This window comes from Rhinoderma darwinii, chromosome 4, assembly GCF_050947455.1.
Source record: "Rhinoderma darwinii isolate aRhiDar2 chromosome 4, aRhiDar2.hap1, whole genome shotgun sequence".
Lineage (NCBI taxonomy): Eukaryota > Metazoa > Chordata > Amphibia > Anura > Rhinodermatidae > Rhinoderma > Rhinoderma darwinii.
Window position 1 is genome coordinate 246237702 of NC_134690.1, and position 25190 is coordinate 246262891.

Consider the following 25190-nt stretch of genomic DNA (forward strand, 5'->3'; position numbering starts at 1 on the left):
AAATGGAATAGAAAATCTTCTAATGTTGAACAGAGGCAGGAAATGTCATTGTGCATGCTTAGCATCTATTTTGACAAGACTAGAAGAGGCTGAAGGTGTCATTCTCCTCTGACAAGCATAGAAGATACTGAAGATTATGAAACAGCCTGTTCACCAACAGGGATCCTTCAACACCGAGACGAGAAACCAGAGGAACACAAACGGCGCATGCATGTCCACCCCTGAATACTTAGTCAATATGGACGCACTACAGGGGAGCACGGACACGCATTACTTTTTGTAATATGTCAATAGAAAAACATACTTCAAATTAGGTCGTTTACTTAACATAATATTATTTCTGGGATCACTCCCTTTTAACCCCTTGGCAACATGTCATGGAAGGGGAAGTAGGGAGCGGGCTCAAAGGCGGAGCTCGCTCCATACTCAGCGCGTCAGCTGTATGTTACAGCCGACACCTCAATGCAACAGGTGGAATCAGAGATATTCCGATCCCACCCATTTAACCAATTAGATGCCAGAGTCAACAGCGACCGCAGCATCTAAGCCGTTAAAGATGGGTCGGCCCGCTCGGATATCCCATTGGGCCCCCCCCACGATACAATCGCAGGGTGACCATTGTCATCATGGCAGTCTGGGTGCCTAGCGAAGGCCCCTGAGTCTGCCATCTTTGTGCTCCTATTAATAGGAGACGGTAAATAACACAAACTGCAATACATAAGTACCAAGAGGTGTACCTTAAAGCTCCTGGGCCCCTATGCAAAATCTGTAACATGGCCGCACCAGGGCTCAAGTGCAACTGCGACCTCTGCATTCGCTATAGCTACGCCCAAGGGAAAACCATTCCCTTACCTGTAAACCTATTACGTTATTTTGGTGAACAAATGTAACAGTTAAAAATAGAAGATTTACTGGTCAACTTTTTTTCCCCCCTTTTGTGCAGGAAAGGGGGTTGGGGTGGGCTCATTCTGTATAAAATATAAAAGGTGTTATATGGGCATTACATTTTGTATATTAAAGAATTATAAAAGAAAATAAATGAAGATTCACACAGATTACGTAATCTCTATTGCACACATCCCAAATTTTGCCACACATTACTAGGGTTATGATGAACTGGTAATTACTGCAGTAAAAAACTACATTGAAGAGATCACATAACCGTATCCGCACCAAGCCCACCACGAATGAGAGATGGGGCATATTCCATCTAGTTGTAGACTACTTACCAGCATGTCATCTTGGTAGGGGAAGGGGGGGGGGGGGTTCTCTCTCATATTTCCATGTTTTTGTGTACTGTGTAATCATCAAAACCATACTAACCAACCATAAAGCCCTATTGAATGTAACCTTTTCAGAACTAGTTGTGAAGCTTTTGGGGTCACCATGACCCTAAAATAAACACCACCACATACAAGTACCCTGTCACCTTTAATATACTCTCTCCGGTACATAGTCTATCTTGCAAAAAAGTAGAGGGCTATAAATAGCTTGTTAGTAATTTGTTAAGGAGACAAAAAAAAAAATGACAAAGAACGTGCAACAAAAAAAAAGTGTTAGTGGCTTGTGAAACATCCAATATGATATCCCTCTAACAATAAATATTGCAAGGTTAAGATTCTTTATGATAAATACTTGAATGTTGTACATTTTAACAGAAGTTGTCTATATTGCAACAGTTTAATTGAAAAATTTATATGTTAGGCTACGTTCACATCTGCGTCGGGACTCCGTTCATGGGTTCCGTCAGCCTTTCCATCAGGGGAAACCATGAACGGAATCCAAACAAACCGTTTCTGTTTGCATCACCATTGATTTCAATGGTGACAGATCCGGTGCAAATGGTTTTCATTGGTCACCGCTGTGTAAGGGTTCTGTTGTTTTAATGGAATCAATACTGTAGTCGACTGCGCTATTTATTCCGTCAAAACGACGGAACCCTTACACAACGGTGACAAACGGAAACCCTTTGCACCAGATCCGTCACCATTGTAGTCAATGGTGATGCAAACAGAAACCTATGGTTTCCGTTTGTTTCAGTTTGGATTCCCCTGATGGAAAGCTCCGTCGGAACCGATCAATGTAGTCCCAAAGTAGATGTGACTGAAGCCTTAAAGAAAAATGACCTAAATATTAATTTTGGAATTTGTCCAGCTGTATTTATTTTTAAAGGGATACTGCATCTTGAGTAAGTGTTAGTAACCAAAAATAAAGTAGGTGGCCGTTCTACTTACAGGTAGTAGGAGTAAGAATAGTAGCTCCTCCTGGTAAGCAAATCACAAACAGTGGAGGAAAGAGAAGCAATGGTGAATGAAAAGCATGAATCATTCACATTCAACAAAGCAGCACAAGAAAAAAATATATAACAATGAACACTTAAAACATAAGAAGTTATCTTCATATACATGTCACGTGTTAGCATTTCAGTGTCTCCATGCATTAAGTATATGTTGCCATGCAAATCAACATAAAATACATGTTAGCTGCAAAATAATGTGTGTACACAAATAAAATCACTTGAGCAAATTACATGCGGACATCAACTATTGAAAAAACAATAAAAGAAATGAAACAAAAATAATAATGAACATTTAAATGGTTTATGAATTTCAAGTTCACAGTTACACCCTCGAAAATGACATTTCTTAAGTTGCTAAATTGTTCTAAAACTACATGAGAATAAGGGTGGCAGTGTACTGGACTATTATCTCTGTTATACTCTTCTAAGTAGACTTTATGTACAATAGTTTAGCTCCTCAATACACCTACTGGGCTGCAATAGAGTTCAAATAACAAGTCAAAACAAAGTATCAATACAGTGTACTATTAGCGCTCCCATGTAGCGGCGTGTGACCGAAACCCGGCTCATCTGCGGTGGCCAATGGACGGGCATTACCAGCATAATTGTGTGGTTATTGGACACTGCATGTACGCTTGGTTTTAGATGCATGCTGAAGCCAGTACATGGGACGGTACCCTTATATAGTGTATTTACACGTACAGGTTTTGTTTAGGTTTATTGATGTCGTTTTTTAAGTCAAAACCAGGAGTGGATTCAAATAAGAGTAGAAGCAGAATCTGTCCTTTATACTTTCTCTCCCTTTATGTTCCACAACTGGACTTGGCTTAAAAAACTGCCCAAAAAACCTGAACAAAACCTGCACGTGTGAATACAACTTTAGTCTGAAGGCTGTGTTCTCACAGATGCAGCCGAAACCTTACAGAGATGTACATCGGCTCGGTTTTTAAATAAACTATAGGAAAAAATGCTCTTTTATTGTTCATTACCATTCAGTTATGCAGCTAAAAACAGTAGTTTACAGTGCAGCCATTAACAATAAAAAAGCTTTTCCCTGCAGTCAGTTTGAAAACTGTGCTGATGCACTTCGGCCTTGTTTCTGCGCGTTCACACCGCAAGAACCCAATGTAAGTTAAGTTTTATTAACGAACAACCAGCTAATCAACAATTTTGACCTTCACTGTGATCAGAGATACAGAGATATTGATATATTTATATTGCAAAGATATAGATATATAACAAAGTAAATAGATTTAAATAAACGTGTATCTTGAAGCTACTAGGACGTAATACAACTACTGGCATTTAGATAAAGTACCAACATCACAAGCCACAAACGATGTGAGGACAACAGGAGAAACCATTTCAAAGTACTAACGTACTGTATGTACGGAAAATAATCACAAAGTTAAAAAAGAACAGTTGGCGCCACAATCCAATCTAGATTCTAAAGAGGGAAAATTGACTGAAACCCGGGATGCATTTTACAGGCCACTCTAACTTGGCAATTTATGCATCTCCTATTCACTACAATGGAGAAAGTGATGGTGTATGGCAGGATTCATTTTGTTGCTTGAACGTATGAATCACAGAATAGGATTGTCAAACAGGGTGTCGCAAAATTAAAATGACAAAGTAGTGTCTCCAGCATTGAGCTCACTCCCGTATGTTTTTATTGTAAGATTAAAAACACATGATCAAAGCTACATTAATGCTAGCATCAGCAGGAGATTATGGTAACTTCTTAGTTATTCTACACAAATGGTAGTAACAATATGATATATAAGTCAGACAAACTATAAGCAAAACAGAAGAGGCAATAGAGTAGGGGTTTCAACTGGCAGACCACGGACCCCAGCTGTGCGGGCCAGGAGGGGAATAGTGGTCCCTTTAAGCTGCGCGCATGCGCAGCTTTCGTAATCATGCCTACGCTGGGATGACAAACAACGGGCAATGTGGGAGGGACATCCCTCCTCTGCTGCAGCAGCGACGCATGCTTTAGTCACCAAATCACGCTTAGATGATGCGACAACGAAGGCAGGACGTTTCTCTACTACTAGATGAGTGACTGACCACTGCAATTAATGGAATAACTGGTCAAGAAGGGAGAAAGCCAGGAGGGAGGAGGAAGAGACTGAGACCCATGAACGATGGGAACGCGATTGTGCCAGGCAAGGACCGCCTACAACAGTGCCCATCTCTGTCTCTGCGTGCACTGTACTGGAATATGAATATTTTGAAAGAAAATGTATTTACAAAAAAACAAAAGAATGTTATCACTAATGAAAGGCACCTGGGGTTACTAATGTGAGGTACATGGGGGTCATTCATTTAAGGTTCATTCACACGTTGCGGCTGAGAGACGGATAGAACCGCATTGGAAAACCGAGTGTTTTTTTACCACAATTTAATGCGGTTGCAGTAAAAGACTGCAACGCCTCGAGAAACACACCAAGTCATAATAAAACCGCGTGCGTTTTTTCGATGCAGTTCTAATTGTGCCATGTAAATGGACCCTTAGTAACCCTTTGCGCCTTACTTTAGTAACTGTATATGCCTCACATAATCCAAATTTGCCACACATTATCCCCGTGCGCCTCGTTTAAACCCCAAATGATATTTTGCTTGGACCTTCACTTGAGGGTAGGTCCAGCTAAGTGGACCTTTATAAAAAAAAGTTATTCAGTCCCCCTGTCCTAGAGAAAGGGATATCACAGGACTATACTAGTAAGAAGAAAGGCAATATCAAACATTTGACTTTGCATGTGACTCCGCAAGCCTGGATACTGTAAATGTGTAGAGGACTAGCGGAAATGACAGGAGGACTTGCTTTAATGGACACTAAACTTGTCAAGTGGCCTGCTGGGAAAATATTCATGAAAATACTATGGCTGTTCAGCAATAAACCGCACAAATTAGAAGCCTACATTCACACACGCATAGTAACGTATATCACCACTTTCATTTGGAATAGTGACTTTCACACTCCTGTTAAAAACAGTCCCTACCAAATCCAACAACAGGGGGAAATGTATTTACGTTTATCCAGTTTTTTTGTTTATTTTACAAATTCGGGTAGCATCTTCATAGTAATTAAAATGTAATTAAATAGTGTAGCATAATGCAACTGATTGTAGGAGATTGTACGAAGCATTCATATAAACCAAGCGCACACACGGCTGTAATGTAGAAAATGGTTTCCAGCAATCCTTAAAGCTACTACACGTAAATGTGTAACAAACTATGTCATTTAAAAAAAAATATTGTTATTTGGACGAACGCTTTCCATGAAACATGCCTGAAGACATCCAATTAATACAATGCCTGAATCACTAAAGTAAAGCCAATAACCAGCGCTTCTAAGGTTAAAATACTCGAGACTTCATTTGAGACTAATGGCCCAATTAGATACCTAAAGGAACTTTTCCTATGGAAACCGCAAAATGATTACATATTTTAAACATCCACTAACAGCCATGACCACATTCTTCTCTTGTACTATTAGGCCTTGTTCACACAGTGCAGATTTTGCAAGTATTTTAAAGTCAAATCCGCAGCCTAGTATAGTAGCGGCAGAGTGGATGATATTTGAGCACAGAGGGAGGGGAGGATGTGTCTCAAAAATTGTATACAGTGCAGAGCTGCCTAGAAGAGGTGGATTTAAATTCTACCCACTTTTACACACAGACATATTCGTGATCCTGAATACAAATGTAATGCATGTAATGGATCACTCATAGCACCATATTTTCATACAGCAGTATACAGCTTTTTTTAATGTCAGAAAATAAAAATCACGGCATGCCCCATCAGATGCCATTGATTGCACCGTCACACCTATGGTCAAGTGCCTGAAGAATAATAAACAGACCGACATCCATCCATAATTGTATATTTAGATCCGCCAGTACAAGTTATATGGGATGGAATGCCTTTCCAGGACCATTAATATTAGAGAGAAAAACCAAAACCCTAGCTGAAAAAGCCCAGGTAAAGCACACAACTCTACGCACAGGTAAACATGGTTTTTATCAGTGCTGTATAGGGATGTCACGATACCAGAATTTGGACTTCGATACCGATACTTCGTGTAGTATTGCGATTGATACCAAAACGATACTTTGCCAACAGTAATAATAAAAAAGTTATTTCGTTTTCTGATGTGAGGCGCGTGGTGTGATGAATTTTGAATGTGCCTCACATTAATAGTAATTAACCCCATCATGTTTCTCAGTCATAATGGGTTAATGTGTGAGGTACATGATGAGGTTAATTACTATTAATGTGAGGCACATGGAGGTTAAATTCATCATCGCACCTCCTGCCCCACAATAAGTGATAGAAAGCAGTTTTTATTAATTTTTTTTACAGCGTACACATCATAAATGATGCAAAAAATTTGTTGTGAAGGTTATTACGGCCGCGCCAATACCCAATATGTATATTTTATGTATTGAGACTTATTTTGTTTATTGCAAAAAAGGTGTATGTGTATTTTTTTAATTTATCATTACTTTATGTTCTTACTTTATTTTTAAACTTTAATGTACTGGCATGCATCTATATGCCAGTACATTAGCCTGTGTACGGATAGTACACAGGCAGTTGTTAGGACATACCTAAGTATGCCCTAACAGGAAATATGGTAGGACAGCCCTGGGGTCCTTCAATGGACCCTGGGCTGTCTGCCCATATATGGTATGTCCCTCAATCGCGTCACAGGGATTCCTGTGTAATACAGCCATTGCCCCGCTCCTGACAGGATGTGCGCGCGCGGTCAGTATGAGGAGATGCGGCCGGCGCTGCACTAATGAGCGGCGGTTCAGGCATTGAGGACAGAACATAGGGGTGTTTTGCAGTGCGCCCGTCATGTTCTGTCTCCAGTGCCGCCGCTCATTAGTGCAGCGCTGGCCGCATCGCATCATCCTGACGGCGCGCACATGTCAGGACTCAGGAGCGGGGCAATGGCTGTGTTACTCATGTATCACACAGCCGCAGCCTCGCTCTCATACATTTATGTGTTACTATACTGAGCTGTGCGGGCGCACAGCTCAGTATCGAAATACATGAAATAACAGTATCTAACCGTTTGAAGATGCACAGTATCGAAACTGTATCGAAGTTTCGATGTATCGTGCATCCCTAGTGCTGTATTCTACCCATCATTTCTTTATCTCATCTTAAGGAACCACTGTCATATCATTTTGAAATGTATGTTGGTATGGAAACATGACAAATATACATATGTTGTATATGCATATTATTTGCTTCCATCTCCCATATGCAAAAATAAAATCGTATTAAGTGACATGCATATACCATCAGTGTCAGCGCCATTATGGGTGTCAGACAGGCAAGTCTGGAATAACAATGACAGGATGTCGCTGAGTAACATGAAGTATTTAGGACTGGACTGGTGAATAGAAGTTAGTTTGCTACAGGACAAGATCCAACTGGGTGACCTTCAAGTAGAAGTGGCCGACTATAGACTTCATTTTTAAAGTGTAACTTTTTACCTATATACAACAGAGGCATGTGGCAAAAAGTACACTTTCAGACATTCCAGAACATTTTTCAGAAACTTTTTGTAAGCACAAAGTTACTAGCCAACCACAAGTGGAAACAACAAAAATAACTCTTCAAAAGAAATTACTAGAAAATGAATACATGAAAGCATATGGGTAGCTGGCTTGCACACAACACCGGGAGCATACCTAATGCTTCTAATGCAGAAGTTCCTTCGCCATGTAATATATCTCCAGGGGGGTAACAGTAAAAAGGCAATAATTAATCAGTCCGATCAGAAAAACATAACATTAACGGCAACATATATCCACAATTACATTAAAATTCTCATGTAAACATTTAAGAATATTCTTTTGTTATACACGACAAATTAGAACAAGGGCAAGCAGATATTAAGAACATGCCTAAAATAGAAATGTTATCAATAAAGTTCATTTAAATGCAGAGCATGCTGCCACGATTTCATAAGATAGATACTGAGCAAACATTAATAAAGGTTAGTGGCTGCTTGACATCAGAGTGCCACAAGGTGGTGCTGTTTCATTTATATTTTCCCAAACCAAGTAGACAACTGAAACTCTAGTGCTAAAGCATCATCAACTTCTACAGAGGGGAGAAAGACGAGACAGCGGTAATGATCAGATATAATATAATTTGGCGAATATGTTACATGACGTTTAACCAGCTGGGAACATAAAACTTTTTAATGCTGTGTAGACAAAAGCTTCAAGAACGATTCATTTTATAAAAATGCGATTAAAATTTGAGAAATATTAATAGGACATCATTGTAAAGCAACAGCAGATAAAGATACATATCCTCTCTTTCTACCCCAAGTAGGACGTAGTCATGATAGATCAGGGGACTTCACTTTTTTTTTTTTTTTGGAAGGGGGGGGGGTTATTGCACAGTGTTGATAAGGTTTGACACTGACAGGCCAGAAGCAATGAGGCACCTTCTGCATTTTCAGCTTTTTGACATTCAAGAGATCTTATTAGGATAAAGAGCTTTGAAAGTTGGTGGGTTACACACATTGTTTGGTTCATCTCCCCATTGTTACAATAAGTTATATTTTTAAGGACAGAAAAACAAAAATGGAGGGGAAATGGACCAAGTAACACGTGATATGCATGGAAACGAAATGTGGGGGGGGGGGGGGGGGAGACACCTTTGGAGAAATATATTCAAGATAGTATCAGAAGTTCATAAAAATAAATTTCAAATCACTGTCTGTTCCGCTGAGGGGTTCTGTCGGAGGTTTCCGTCAGGTTAACCCCTCAGCGGAAAGGCAAACTGAAACCTCAGCTTCAGTTTCCCTCACCATTGAACTCAATGGTGATGGAAACATAGCTAATCGTTTCTGTCTGTCACTGTTGAGACAGGGTTCCGTCGTTTTGACGGAATCAATAGCGCAGTCGACTGCACCGGATGTTTGGACCAGTATGCAGTAGTTGGAGCCGGAAGCAGATTGCTCCGACCACTGCATAGCGGCCGTTCGGCATTACTGCAGCTCTGATCCTATTCACTTGAATAGGAGCAGAGCTGCAGTACTGTAGCTTGGCCACTATTCTTTGACCATCTGCTTCCAGCAATATCGTCTGATGCCCGGAGGCAGTCGGTGTGGCGGATCGGTGCGGGGTCCGGATGTCAGACAGGTACCGATCATATACTGGTGGATAGGTCATCAGTTGTTAGAAAGTGGAAAACCCCTTTAAGCTACACTAGTATTTAGGAATGGATGGGCTCTCTAGGCAACAGAGCAGCATCTAACAACCAGGTTTGCTAGCGTCCATGGAGTAGACGAGTAATGTCCCTTGGACTAACTAAAGCATATAACTTTATTTGGGTAAAATGCCAGCCTTTAAAGCTGGCCTCGCATTACATTTTTTCTTTTCTAAGAAACCAGCAGCATAAATGGTTTGGACCATTTTCCTAAAACTTGAGAGAAAGATAGTGTTCCGTGTCTCTGCCACACACATGCACACGCATGTTGGGAATAGAAGGATGGGAACAGTGGATACGGCAATTGATTACATAATAGTCCCTTCCACTGGGATAAGCTCAGCCCCCTCCACTGACCTTCACAAAAAGCAACACAGGGATGATATGAGCATTCCTGCAAGTTTTCGTGCTGATTAATCCCTATAAATAAAATTAGGTGTAATTTTTATGGATCAATAATCACAGAAACTTGCAGGAATGCAGACCATGTGCTACTTATATACAGATTGGCCTGAGTTTTTACAACTCAGAGCTGTATACAAACAGGTCCCCTAGTGGTGGCAACGGGCAACTGTCACGGCCTCATCCACATTATGCTTCACAGAAACCTTGGTGAAAATAAAAGGAAAATGTATTTATGTATGAGTCACCTGTCTATTTGGGTACAGTGTAGTAGCTCAAAACCATGTTAAGCGCTGCTTCGACTTCCCTCCACGGTGGCTTGATGTATTGGCCTTACTGCAGGCCACCTCCAGTTCTATAGAATCATTTCTACAATTACGTTTGAAAGCTATTAACGCAGAGATCTGGCTTCCAGATTCAGGAGAGCGCACGGGTCTCCAGGCAGGTAAAGACATCTACCGCATTTCCACATATGCTTATCGCTTAACAGATTGCTAATGCGCGCACAAGCTCTAATGGCTCATTGCGGATTTAGCCACTTAACACTACAGACAATACCTAGGACAGTATCAGACATCAAATCTAATGAGATAATTCAGAGAACTTACCTCTTTTTAACGATTAAAACGACAACTAGCAGGAGTAGGATGAATACCAGTATCCCTGCACTAATGCCAGCTATTTTCACAACCTGATCAGTTTGTTTGGCTGGATCAGGGATCACTTCGGGTTCCTCAGTTGCAGCTGCTAAAAGAAAAAGAAATCTAGTATTATAAAAAAAAAATAAAAAAAAAATAGAGGTCTCCGGTATATTTAGGACTATAAACCAGATGTACAATTTGCTTCTATTTCCTAAATCTCCATTAGAACAAAGATTTTATTTGCAAAATATTTTGACTGAGCTTCTTAACATATCCCCCTTCCCTTCTTATTATGATGTAGAATAGAATATGAATGCTCACTCACATTCCTAGTAGCATTGGTGCTCGAGGTGCTAAACGCCACTGTCCAGGCTGTTGGATGCCAACCTATCAACACAACGCTACCATATTTATTGGCATGTTAGTTGAAACATCACTGAGCAGAAAGTTGCAACCTCAATGGACATTTCCCATATACTTTTTATTTTTTTATTTTTTTTACATAACACAAGACTTCAGACATATATAGATGCCATATAAATATTCCAAAAACTACCCCAACATGAAATGTGATATCAAATTATGGCACATACAATTTCTGCCAAGACTGGGCTTGCAAGTAAAGATTTTGGCACTGTGCCAAACGGATATACAGAAAAAAAAAATTATCTTACGGAAGATCAGATGTGGCTTTTTCCCCAACAAGAAAAACAATGTTCTAATCACAGCATAAAAGTACATTACATCTGCGAATAATGAGGTCCCAGATAACAAAATGAATCTATTTCATGGATCAGATCATTTTTACACATACTGTATAAGTGTGCTTTATGTTAAGCCAAACTCTTGGCAGGTATAATCCATCATCTCCAAGATGTGCCCACTACCAACTGTTTTGATAGTAGCCATTTGGGCACACTCGCCATTATTTAAAAGTCTAAGACAGGGGTGCACAACAGGGGCCGCATGTGGTCCGTGATGCCTTTCTGTGCGGCCACCAGCCATCTCTGGCACATCCATGTTTGGGGACACCTCTCTGTTTGGCACTACAGAGAGGAAGAGATGAGGTGAAGAGGTGGTAAATGCAACTCTTTCCATTGTGGTTTATGGGAGCAACTCCCATAAACTACAGTGTAGAGAATTGTGCTCATTCTTGGTCTACTTGACTCTTCTTCACTGGTGTGCTGAAAGGGTTAGCAGGGAATACCCATTCTTCCAATATGTGAAAGTCAGAGGTGGAACCCCCATCTATCAGTCATATACGGTCATTATATCTTAGATGGGAATACCCCTTTAAGTTGTATTGAGGCCCTTGTGAGTGCTACAAACGGACAATATGGCCCGTGGACCAGAAAAGGTTGTGCACCCCTGATCTAAGACCATCAAAACTTGTATGTTATCTTTACTACTGTTTCTTCACTGTGATATGTTGGACTAATCATTTTACAACTGGGAAAGCGAACAGACTACAGTAAATCCTATGCAGATGAGAAATTGACAGCAAATGGAAAAGTAAGACCAGCAATAAGCGAGCCATGTCATATGATTAAGCATTCATGGACACCATTATAGGAACGTCCCCTTAGAGACTTGTTTTACACGTACCATTCTCTAAACCATGATGTAGAAATATGACATATTTTGAAAAATCATCCGAACCTATTCAGACAGTGCAGCATAGATATAGAACTTCAAATAATTGTGCCTAATGTCCGGGACACAAACATACACTGTACCTATTACAAAGTACAACTCTGGTGCAATAAACCAGAACAAAACTGAGGGAATTATAGAACACAGGCTCAGCTTCAAAGAGCCAAGAATCCATCATCACTGCTGTATTAATATGTAGTGTTCAGTCAGTGCAACCTGCTCCATCCCAGTAATTCCGTTTTCTTGTTTGGCACAATATAAAAACCCAGATTCACTTGTTCAGCTATCCAAATTTACTGGAGGGGAAAAAAAATACTGAAGAAAAAGTCAAGGAACATGTACACACATCCAATACTGCTATTGGCCTTTTGACGCATTGATATAAGGATACAAATATAGTTCCAATAGAAATCAATGAAAGTAGTCACACATGGGGTCTTTAGTGTCTCATACTGAACATTTCCTTTAATTCTGAATCCAATAGCCCTCAAATTCTCATAATTTAGCAAGACTTAATTTTGCAGGCTATATGATAAACCTATACCGAAAGCTAAAATAATTCAGTGTAAAGTACGCAGAGATTAGACACCCTGTAAAATCTTCTAGAATTCTTAGCAGGCATATTTTATCGGAGATAGTTTATCTACAGGCCCATCTGTTTCACAGATTAGGCTGCGGGCAGCCAGCTGTAAGTCACTTCCAAAGATGCCGTTACAGACTGAGGTTTCTTGTTAACTTCTGGCACTCATACATAGTAAAATAATGGGAGAGGCTGGAAGATGGAGGTTGTGCGGATATCTGGCTGCTGTCCTAGGAAGGTACAAATCACAGACAGGCTAATAACTAAGCGGTCGTGAAAAAAATAAAATTTACACACAATCTTTATTTACCTCCCTCATAATCCTCTGTTTTATGCCATGTTATTTTTTGCCCTACATTCTCTATTAGGGCATGCATCGTGTTTTTGTCTAGGTTTTTTTTAGGGGTTAGGGTGATTAGGGGAATACAATAAATGTAGAGGTCAGATGTGGTCTGTGAATGAATAGTACAAAATACGACATTATTCACACAATGAGTTTTTAGGACGACACGGAGAACAGAACGCACAGTAAAAATGCAACTACATGTGTTTATTGCGGCTTTTGTATGCATTTCTTTGTATGCCTTTTCAATGTGTTCGTTAAAAGAATAATAAAATAAATGTGTATGAACAATCCCCTATGCTTCTTTTATGCATACATCATGGTCAAATCACGGTTTTGCAGCGATTTTCAGGAAATCAAAGCAAAACATCAAGTTTTGAAAGCAAAAACTCAGGACAAAAAAATTGACTTGTGCCTATAGCATTTTGTAGAGAAAATACGTTGCTTGCCCTAGCAAGCTGACCACCACATTCAACTATACCTAAGCACAAAGATGATGGTCATCTTAGGCTTCATTCACACGGCAGGGTTTCCCGGCCGGGTGCCGGCCGTTCATAAATCGGTCGGCACCCGGCTGCATTAGGAATAATAGACCCCTAATGGGGCTATTCACACGACCGATTTTTTGACGGCCGGGAAATCCGGCCGTCAAAAAATAGGACATGCTCTATCTTTGCCCGGGTACCCGGCCCCCATAGAAGTCTATGGGGCCGGGTATTACACGGCCATCACCGGAATGTGTTCCGAGTGATGGCCGGGTTTCCAGGCGCTTGCGCTCTATCTCCTCCTCCTCACAGCGCAGAGTGCATGTGAGGAGGAGGAGTTGATGCCATTCTGACGAATGGCATCGCTGTACACGGTGTGGCAGGGCCGGGGTGTACAGCAGGTGGAAGGGAGCGCTGCGCTGGCTCCCTTCCCCTGCTTGAAAAGCACCCTGGCCCGGCGACACCTTCGATGGCGCCGCTAGCAGCTGCAGCTGCTGCTGCTACTACCGTAGCGACGCCACTATAGCAGAGCAGGGAGGTATCTCCCTGCTCTGCTATGTGCTAGCCGCACTTTAGCTCCTTGAAGGAGCGGAATCCCCGTGTTTTCGGGGATTCCGCTCCTGGACAGAGTGCTTGATGTCTCTGTCCATATCTGGGCAGTGACATCAGGGGAAACTCCTGAAGCGGAATCCCCGAACACATGGGCATTCCCCTTCAGGAGTTGCCGCTGATGTCACTGTCCGGATCTGCCCGGCCCGGAACGGATGCAAAACTTTATGCAAACCGGCCGGGCAGAATGGCCGATTTTACCGGCCGGCACTCGGGCTCGGGAACGACCCATTCGTGTGAATCCCGCCTTATAGTCACAAGAGCTGTTGCTATGCAGTGGCAGCTACATGTGGCAGATACAGGTCAGACACATACATAAGGGGGGGCTACAGAGTTAAAACCTTCCCCTTGTGCCCTCACTCCTCCATGGGCTGTTCTACATACAGTCTGTATATATTTATGTCCACCATCTGCTAGTGAAAGATGAACATTACATGGGAGATGTTCACCTTTTACCAGCAGATGGCAGACAGCATTACGATGGCAGACAGCATTACAGATGACAGTCAGGTCAAAGAGAGTGTCCATGCTGACCCCTGTCCACCACCAAAGCGCCTACAATGGGCAAGTGAACAACAGAACTGTACCATGGAGCGATGGAAGAAGGTGGCCTGGTCTAATGTATTCCGAAAAAAGAAGAGAGATAGAGCACTTTTTTTAGATAGTATTTCTAGACAAGGGTGTTTTCATGCTATAGTCCATCTTCAGACGTGATTCACGCCGTTACTTCAGGCAGCGCAAAAGCCTGGATCTTTCTTTACAAAGTAATTCCTCTGCCTATTCTGATGAATCTATTTCTTTTACATTATGTGGATGGCTGGGTCTGTGTGCGTCACTTACCTGGGGAAGAAATGACACCAGGGTGCATTACGGGAAGGCAAACTGGTGAAGGCATTGTGATGCTATGGGCAATGTCCTGCTGGGAAAACTTGGTTGCTGGCATTTATGTGGATTTTACTTTGATTTGATCCATCTACCTAAAGATTTTTGCAGACCAAGTACACACCTTTATGGCAACGGCATTCCCTAATGGCAGTGGACTCACTCATAAGGATAATGTACCCTGCCATACTGCAAAAATTATTCAGGTGGTTTAAGGAACATGACTAAGTGATCAAGGTCATTCCCCAGATCTCACAATTTGTATGACTTAAAGAGGCTTTGTCTTAAATAGGGCCGTCAAAAAATGATGCATTTTCTCCCGCCCGCACGGCTCCCATAGAAGTCTATGGGGCCGTGTAAAGCACGGCTGTCACACGGATGTGATCCAAGTGACGGCCAAGCTTTTTGCTGCTCGTTCGCGCTCTTCTCCTCCTCACAGTGCGAAGGTAATTTTTTTCCTCCCTGTAGGAGCGGAATCCCCAATCCCCGGCCACAGCATTGCCAAAGCTGTGGCCAGGGATTCCGCTCCAGGAGAAGTCCCTGACTTTACTGTCCATATATGGACACCGTGACGTCAGGGACTTCTGAAGCAGAATCCCCGGAGCCGTGGACGGGGATTCCGCTCCAGGAGAAGTCCCTGCCTTCACTGTCCATATCTGGATACAGTGACGTCTTGGACTTCTGAAGCGGAATCCCACGCGCAGTGGACGGTGTTTCCGCTCCAGGAGAAGTCCCTGACTTCACTTTCCATATATGGTCATTGAAGTCAGGGACTTCTCCTGGAACGGTTCCCTACAGTGGCGCTATCTACAGAAAGGTAGGGGGGACACCATCTATGGGGAGGGGGGGTGCTATGTAAAAGGTTGCTGTGTAGAACTACCTACAGGGGGGCTGTGTGGCATTCCCTGCAAGGGGGGCTGTGTGGCATTCCCTGCAAGGGGGGCTGTGTGGCATTCCCTGCAAGGGGGGCTGTGTGGCATTCCCTGCAAGGGGGGCTGTGTGGCATTCCCTGCAAGGGGGGCTGTGTGGCATTCCCTGCAAGGGGGGCTGTGTGGCATTCCCTGCAAGGGGGGCTGTGTGGCATTCCCTGCAAGGGGGGCTGTGTGGCATTCCCTGCAAGGGGGGCTGTGTGGCATTCCCTGCAAGGGGGGCTGTGTGGCATTCCCTGCAAGGGGGGCTGTGTGGCATTCCCTGCAAGGGGGGCTGTGTGGCATTCCCTGCAAGGGGGGCTGTGTGGCATTCCCTGCAAGGGGGGCTGTGTGGCATTCCCTACAAGGGGGGCTGTGTGGCATTCCCTACAAGGGGGGCTGTGTGGCATTCCCTACAAGGGGGGCTGTGTGGCATTCCCTACAAGGGGGGCTGTGTGGCATTCCCTACAAGGGGGGCTGTGTGGCATTCCCTACAAGGGGGGCTGTGTGGCATTCCCTACAAGGGGGGCTGTGTGGCATTCCCTACAAGGGGGGCTGTGTGGCATTCCCTACAAGGGGGGCTGTGTGGCATTCCCTACAAGGGGGGCTGTGTGGCATTCCCTACAAGGGGGGCTGTGTGGCATTCCCTACAAGGGGGGCTGTGTGGCATTCCCTACAAGGGGGGCTGTGTGGCATTCCCTACAAGGGGGGCTGTGTGGCATTCCCTACAAGGGGGGCTGTGTGGCATTCCCTACAAGGGGGGCTGTGTGGCATTCCCTACAAGGGGGGCTGTGTGGCATTCCCTACAAGGGGGGCTGTGTGGCATTCCCTACAAGGGGGGCTGTGTGGCATTCCCTACAAGGGGGGCTGTGTGGCATTCCCTACAAGGGGGGCTGTGTGGCATTCCCTACAAGGGGGGCTGTGTGGCATTCCCTACAAGGGGGGCTGTGTGGCACTACCTACAAGGGGGGCTATGTGGCACTACCTACAAGGGGGGCTGTGTGGCACAACCTACAAGGGGGGCTGTGTGGCACTACCTACAAGGGGGGCTGTGTGGCACTACCTACAAGGGGGGCTGTGTGGCACTACCTACAAGGGGGGCTGTGTGGCACTACCTACAAGGGGGGCTGTGTGGCACTACCTACAAGGGGGGCTGTGTGGCACTACCTACAAGGGGGGCTGTGTGGCACTACCTACAAGGGGGGCTGTGTGGCACTACCTACAAGGGGGCTGTGTGGCACTACCTACAAGGGGGGCTGTGTGGCACTATCTACAGAGGGCAGTGTGTGGCAGTATCTACAGAGGGCAGTGTGTGGCAGTATCTACAGAGGGCAGTGTGTGGCAGTATCTACAGAGGGCAGTGTGTGGCAGTATCTACAGAGAGCAGCGTGTGGCAGTATCTACAGAGGGCAGTGTGTGGCAGTATCTACAGAGGGCAGTGTATGGCTGTATCTACAGAGGGCAGTGCATGGCAGTATCTACAGAGGGCTGCGTGTGGCAAAAAATGTACAAATGAAATTCATATGGACAAGGAAAAAAACGGATGCAAAACGGGTCAAAATTGGCCGTTGAAAAACGGAAACACGGCCTGGAACGGAAACGATGCAAAACGGACCAACGCGGCCGGTTTTATGAGCCGACACTCGGACCCTGTGGTTTGAATAGAGCCTAACACACCCATAGAACACACGCCGACATATTTTACAAACCGGCCTGACAGTGTTCGCTTGACAGTGTGCCTGCGTGCGCGCCACAGTGCGCAGGAATGTTAGCACATGTGCTATAATGCATTTACTATGCAAGCATGACTGAACTCCACAGCCCTTTTCCAAAATCCTGCAAACGCCCCTGATACAGGCAGTGAATCTGGTGAATCAGGAGAAAAAAAAAGAACCATAATTAAATAGCTAATTATTAGCTTTATAAAACTTAAAATGTAAGATTATTTAAAAAATGAAATCAATTTATTTAGGTTGAGAAATTACACGAGGAGCTCCACGCAATGTAGTAAGCACTGCATATATACGCTGGATTAGCTATTGTTCCCCCAAGGAGTGCTTATGCCCAATTATCCAACAATTAGTGAGCTAGTAAGAGCACTTATGCCCATTTACATGTAGTGATCACTAAAATTCGCAGGATTCTGAGCATTTGTAACAATAAGTGCCCAGTGTACAAAATTATCATCACTGAAAGTATTCAAGAATTGGCTCAAAAACTGCATTGAATCTTTTTTTTTTTTCTGATGTAACTTTTACTTGTACTGATTATGTATATACTAAGGTGTTATGGTGTATATGCTTATCTGAAAGAGAGAAAACCATTAAAAAAAAAAACCTGTATTGAAAACTGCATGTGTGATTTCAGTCATAAACTTGTTCCGAGTATCTGATGGACACTTCAATCCATACAAACAACGTACATATGCTGCCATTTTTAACCCCTTAGTGACCACCAATCCTCGTTTTCACAGCAGTCACGAAGAGGCCTTAGGCTAGGCAGTCTTTTCATGGCAGCCTAGTCCAAGTCCTGCACGGGTGTCCCGTGCAAGCTGCAGCGGGTGATCGTTTGTCTGATGACAGCTGGGCTCCTGCGCCAACGGTAGCGATTGAAGTTTACTTCGATTGCAGCTGCTTAACCCCTTAAATGCTGCGGTCAACAGTGACTGCAGCATTTAAGTCGTTTACAGAGGGAGCTCCCTCCCTCTGTCACCCTTCAATGGCCCGCAAATGCAATTGCGGGCCTCCGATGGGGTGTCAAGGCAGCCGGGGGCCTAACAAAGGCCTGCCCAGGCTATTTGCCTATTAGGCCGTGCCAGAGGTACGTCCTAATAGATTGACTCTCAGTTTTACACTGACAGGCAATAATGCTCTGGTATACTAAGTATACCAAAGCATTACAGCAGCAATCAAAAGATTGCACAGTGAAATCCCCTAGTGGGACTGAAGTAAACATTAATGAAAATAAATTAATAAAAATTACAGTAAAAAACAAAACCAAACCATTTTTTCATTAGAAAGAGGTTTTATTTAGTAAAAGTGTAAAAAAGAAATAAAAGTACACACATATTGTATCGCCGTGACCGTAATGACCCAAACAATAATGTTAAAAACCTATACATATGTGCCGTAATCGTACCGACCGATAGAATAAAGGTGACATGCTCTTTACACCGAATGGCAAACGGCGTATATTTAAAACGCATAGAACAATGTCGGAATAGCTTTTTTTTTTTCTGTTCCCCCCCAAAATAGTTTATAAAAGTTTATCAAAAAATTATACGTACCCCAAAATGATGCCATTAAAAACATACAACTAATCCTACGACAAAAAAAATCCTCATACAGCTATGTGGATGGCAAACTAAATAAAGTTATAGCTCTTTAAAGAGGCTCTGTCACCAGATTTTGCAACCCCTATCTGCTATTGCAGCAGATCGGCGCTGCAATGTAGATTACAGTAACGTTTTTATTTTTAAAAAAACGAGCATTTTTGGCCAAGTTATGACCATTTTTGTAGTTATGCAAATGAGGCTTGCAAAAGTACAACTGGGCGTGTTGAAAAGTAAAAGTACAACTGGGCGTGTATTATGTGCGTACATCGGGGCGTGTTTACTACTATTACTAGCTGGGCGTTCTGATGAGAAGTGTCATCCACTTCTCTTCACAACGCCCAGCTTCTGGCAGTGCAGCACTGTGACGTCACTCACAGGTCCTGCATCGTGTCGGCACCAGAGGCTACAGTTGATTCTGCAGCAGCATCAGCATTTGCAGGTAAGTAGCTACATCGACTTACCTGCAAACGCCGATGCTGCTGCAGAATCATCTGTAGCCTCTGGTGCCGACACGATGCAGGACCTGTGAGTGACGTCACAGTGCTGCACTGCCAGAAGCTGGGCGTTGTGAAGAGAAGTGGATGACACTTCTATACACAACGCCCAGCTAGTAAAAGTAGTAAACACGCCCCGATGTACGCACATAATACACGCCCAGTTGTACTTTTACTTTTCAACACGCCCAGTTGTACTTTTGCAAGCCTCATTTGCATAAATACGAAAATGGTCATAACTTGGCCAAAAATGCTCGTTTTTTAAAAATAAAAACGTTACTGTAATCTACATTGCAGCGCCTATCTGCTGCAATAGCAGATAGGGGTTGCAAAATCTGGTGACAGAGCCTCTTTAAATGCGAAAAACGGAAAAAAATAGTTTGGTCATTAAAGGGTTAATCATATAGGGAAATTCATTGCAAATGTTGAATGACAACCTGCAGACCTGTAGGAAATTCCAAATTCCTACTGATCCCACAGAAACATCAGCTGTTTCATGACCGGTTATGACGGGTCTCTGCTGGGTAAGTGCTGAGAATCTGAAATTCTTCAAATCTTCATAGGTTATTATTGGAGCAATCCAGTAGCAAAGACTTCTGAATAGCTATTCATAAAACACTGATACTTTACAAACAGTTTTATAAATGCCAAATGAATGCAACCTTAGGGCCCATGAACACGACCCATATTATTTACGGGAAGGTGTCCGGGCCGTAGAAATGATCAGCAAAAAATAGGACAGGTTCTGTTTTATGAGTTTACAGAGCATGCTCCCATACTTTACAATGTCCACGAACATCCGTGCCCGTAATCGCGGACCGTGTTTAGGGCTACAGCCGTGTGCAGGCGGCCTTATGGGAAAAAAGCTGCAATAAAAACCTATTACATGGTTCAAAACTAGTGAAAGAACGAGACAGATATCTAACATTTTGGCAAGCTTGCATTTTGACCACAAGTATGTTTTTATTTTCTTAGTAGGAGACTCCAATTGAAGTAGGGAAATCAAACCATCTTGAAAAAACTATGAGGATGAACATTAGAATAAGCATCACTAGAAGTGGCTCCAGTTGTCGACGTACCCTGGAGCAGAAATCTAAGAAAAGCTCTGCTGATTGTAGCACATAAGGAGAGTGCTTTGGGCACGGACACAGATGCTGCCTATATGCTTTTTAAAGTAAAAGAAGGACTTTTTCTTTGTAAAATAAATTACAACATACAGGCATAATAGGATGTATTGGGAAAAACACTGTGCACAATGCTAGGGGGTTTAGCAGTATTAGGGATCCAACTGACAAATCTTTATCTGCTCAAGCAGCTCAGAGCTCTGCTCATCATCCTGAGCTCACAAACTATCGTCTTGATTCTCATTTTTACAGATTTGGAAGGATTTTAGAGTGACATACGGATGGCATTAAGAGCATCAAGGGTTTAAACATTGTATTGTATGATAAGAGGGACAGAAGGGGAAAACAGTATGTAGGAATGTAAAGTAATGCGCTTGTGTCATCCTAGGATAAAGCTATAAAGACAGTAAAGAAATCAGAGTTCCTGAGTTTTCCCGGCCATCTATTATATTGTGCATTGTGGACCATCTTTAGTTACCAAATGTTCTACATATGGACTCCCCTCTCACATGCTCCCATCTCCCTCTCGCGCTCCCATCTCTCAGACTCCTGACACTTCTGAATCTTTTCTGTGAGATTCCAGCAAGCCACGCGTAATCTCGCGAGATTACGATGTAAACAAGATTTTGTTTCCCTTCCTGGAAATCTCACAGGAAAAATTGTCAGGATTCTGAATACACATGACGTCCAGGCTGGAGGTCATGTATATTCATTATCAGGATACTTGATTAACGTTAATGTCTGTGTATGTGGCTGCACATCGTATTCTAGTAAGAACGCGATGCTGCTGTGTAAATGAATGGAGAGGAGTGCATGACGCTGATTGGTCAGCGTCATACACTCCTCTGTACAACGCCCACTTGGTCGAAAGTAAAAACACACCCACTTGGGCATTAAGAAACTCATTAGCATAAACCAAAATCGCTAATAAAGTGGTACAAATAGATAATTTTTTTAAAATAAAAAGCATTACTGTCACATTCTTATTTTCACTTTCAATTATTCAACAATATCGGCGTCGGGACTAGGAGAATCTAATGTGTATGGCAAAGCATGTAAAAAAGCACGCTATGCTGTTCCAAGCATGAAGGTTTAAGGGGAGGTCAGGGGAGATAGCGGTCAGACGAAAGAGCATGGTCTGAAAGCTATCTTATGTGTATGGCATGGAACTCTTATTTTTATGTAGTTGGACTTGAAAATAGCGACACTCATGTTTCTCCATACAACTTGGCAGAGTTTGAAGTTTTAACACATTCTTCACAAAAATGTTCAGTGTCCACATGTGCAAAGTGGACAGAGACTTCCGTTTCGAACTTCTGCAAAAGGTTCCTCTTCTAAATACGGACTTCAAGGGGCATTCTATTATCTTGTGTTCTAATTTTTAGAAAGTTATCTAAAGAGTGTCTTTCTGGTGAAAAAAAAAAACCTCCAGGGCTTTTCAGCAATGTTACACAATAAGGCTTCTTGCACACAACCGCGCCCTTAATTACTGGCACGAGCCGGCCGTGGACAGCCGGCCATTTTTACGGGCCATGCTCCTATTATAAATTATAGGAGCACGCTTTGTAAAATAAAAAAAATAGTACATGTCCTATTTTTTTCGGCAGGTTTCTACAGCACGCACGCCCTCCCGTAGACATTTGCAGTGAGAGGACTAACTTGTGGTAGCAGAAGTAGCAAATGCAGATAATCTGCAAAAAAATAAAAAACTATTTCAAACAAGCAACCAAGCGAGCGTGCACTTGTCTAAAGGGTGCAGTGTTTTAAAGTGTACCTATCACCAGAAAAGGGATGCCTGTTTTATTTGATAACCCTTTTGCTCCATAAAAAAAAAAGAGAAAAAAAAATTATAACATCCCCTCCAGCGTATAGGATAAGATATTTCTGATCAACTTAATTATTGTGCATTTATCACCTGGCTGTGTCTGTAAAGGGAAGTGTTTTTTTTTTATCTATCTATCTATGGTCCCATCAGACATAGGTGTGTATTCACACCTATGCCCATGGGAAAATACCTCAGGCAAAACAAGCCAATCTGGCACCAGCCATTGTCTTCTAAGGGAAAGACAAGGCGATCTGCTTTGATTCTCTTGCCTCCTACCCACTTGGGGGGGGGGGGGGGAGCCATAAACCATGGAGACATCCTGTTAAGCATTCCCACGTCACAGGATTTGCCCCTTTCAATGCAATCAGAACATTAACCCCCTTCTATCCTAACCTTGCACACAATATACAGCAGAAGCTGTATGACGCCTACACTACAGTCCATGAGCAGCAAAGCAAATTGACCCTTTGCCCTTTCTTTCCCTACAGCCCCTTATTTTATTAACCCATTAGTAACAGGGACAGTTAGAGTCAGGTGGGGGTGGGACATAGAAGCAAGAGTGAGCGTACTTTATTCTATGTGTATGTTTAGGTACGTGAGTGGGTATTAGGATTGTATTGTAATATATGGCACTAATACTGTGCCACACTTAGTGTATTTAGTGTTTCATAACAGTGTGATTTGTGTTGGTAATTTACTATACACTTGTGTCGTAAATCACCGTGCGCACTCACACTTCGTAGCAAGGCAAATAGATAAGCGTCATGGGAGTTAGGCATAACCCTAGTGATCCTAATAAAAGTGGGGGACACTAGCCCAGTCAACCCTACTAAATACAACCCCTTTTACAGTGTCAAAGCAAAATAAATGTATATTTATTATATATGTAATGCAATTTCTGTGAGTGCCTACTGCTACAATGGTAGCCAAAAGAAGATGTTGGAATACATTTGAAAGCATTGGCTGTTTAAATAACGCACATAAAACGGTTTCTAAGAATGTATTTACATGATCTGCTAAAGAGACAATTCAAGACGGAACCAGCAGAGATGGCGTTAACCATGCCATTATAAACCACTACAAACAGCACAGACAGGAGAAGAGCTGATCTTGTTTTAGTGGTAATTTAGTTAATAGTACTTGCCAAGGACCACTGCTTGAAATATTCTCTCAGCAGGAAGCACCACACTGGTATTAGCAGGACAGCTATGGATACAAGATTTTCTTACTAAGAAAGACATTATCAGATGTGATTTAAAACCCTTGGATTATATTTTCCCATTATACTATCCCTGCAGAGCAAAGGACGCAGCAGGAGGTATGTAAGTATAATAACCAAAGATACAAATGCACTATAAGGAATTCATACCAATTCCAACCATTAGCAAATAAAATAGCATATAACTTTTCTTTTTAAAGGCAAAACAATTTATCAAAATACATAAACAAAAAAAGAACTGAAAATTCAAGTTTAACACTTGGTATAATTATATAGTATAAATCCCTACGTGTAAGGTGCAAGATAGGGCCACCAGAATGACCCTTGAAAGACTTCTCAACTACTTTATATGACAAGCGTGTCCTAAAACAGCCAGGAAAGTCACCAGGTCCATTACTAAAGCCCATGATAAAAGGATTGCTGGTATTTCCCCCAAGTGAAGGTGATAACTCTGCACACTATTGAAGGTAAGAGGGGTAATTAAATATCAACCTACTCATTATTCCCATGGAAACATGACAAAGATGAATTTGTCTAATCTTTTATGAGAAATTATTTTAATGATAAAGAATCTATTAAACATTGAAAGGAGTTCCTGACCCAGGCACTTTCTTGATTAATGATGAATGACACCAGCTACCAGAAGGGTTAGAGATCATCTAGAGGACTCTATGCAATTTGCATCTCTTCTCAGAAAAAAATATGCAATAAATGCTTAAGCATAAGTTTGATATCCAGTCATTGTCTGCTACTAAAATACAAAGTATAAAAAAGCAACATAAAATGAACAATAAAAAAAAGGAAGAAATCGGAATGCTTGAGATTGCTATAGGAATGCTTAAACAAACTAAAAGTTGTAGGTGTGCCACTATCATGTGGGATGGGTTTGTTTTGGATACACAAAAGCCTAACCATTTTCTGTCTTCCCTTCCTCCGCATTTTTCTGAAATTTTGTTTATTAATAAAGTCATCAGAAGTTTACAGCCAGAGATAAATGTAGTGATCTTGTGGGAGGTTATAACTTCATATCGAGGGTAGAGCTCAATGTCATACTCCAATGCAGCCCTAAATAAATCACAAGGAAACTAAAAAAGAGCCCATGACTCATCTTCCAGTCAGCCAGAAGATATAAAAGTACAAAACT

The 25190-nt window shown here is 42.4% G+C and overlaps 1 protein-coding gene across 21 annotated transcripts in view; it reads right to left on the reverse strand.

Annotated features, from left to right (window-relative positions):
• The window catches only part of PTPRK (protein tyrosine phosphatase receptor type K), a 473693-nt gene that overhangs the window by 87992 nt on the left and 360511 nt on the right, over positions 1-25190 (reverse strand). For 6 of the 21 annotated variants that reach the window (XM_075862348.1, XM_075862357.1, XM_075862352.1 and 3 more), the window contains exons 14-16: positions 10558-10696; positions 8014-8055; positions 2235-2264 (exon numbers count right to left, since the gene is read on the reverse strand). In XM_075862348.1, coding sequence (XP_075718463.1) covers positions 2235-2264; positions 8014-8055; positions 10558-10696 — 211 coding nt within the window. The remainder of the gene's footprint in view (positions 1-2234; positions 2265-8013; positions 8056-10557; positions 10697-25190) is intronic. The other 15 variants (XM_075862361.1, XM_075862358.1, XM_075862364.1 and 12 more) reach the window with 6 other exon arrangements.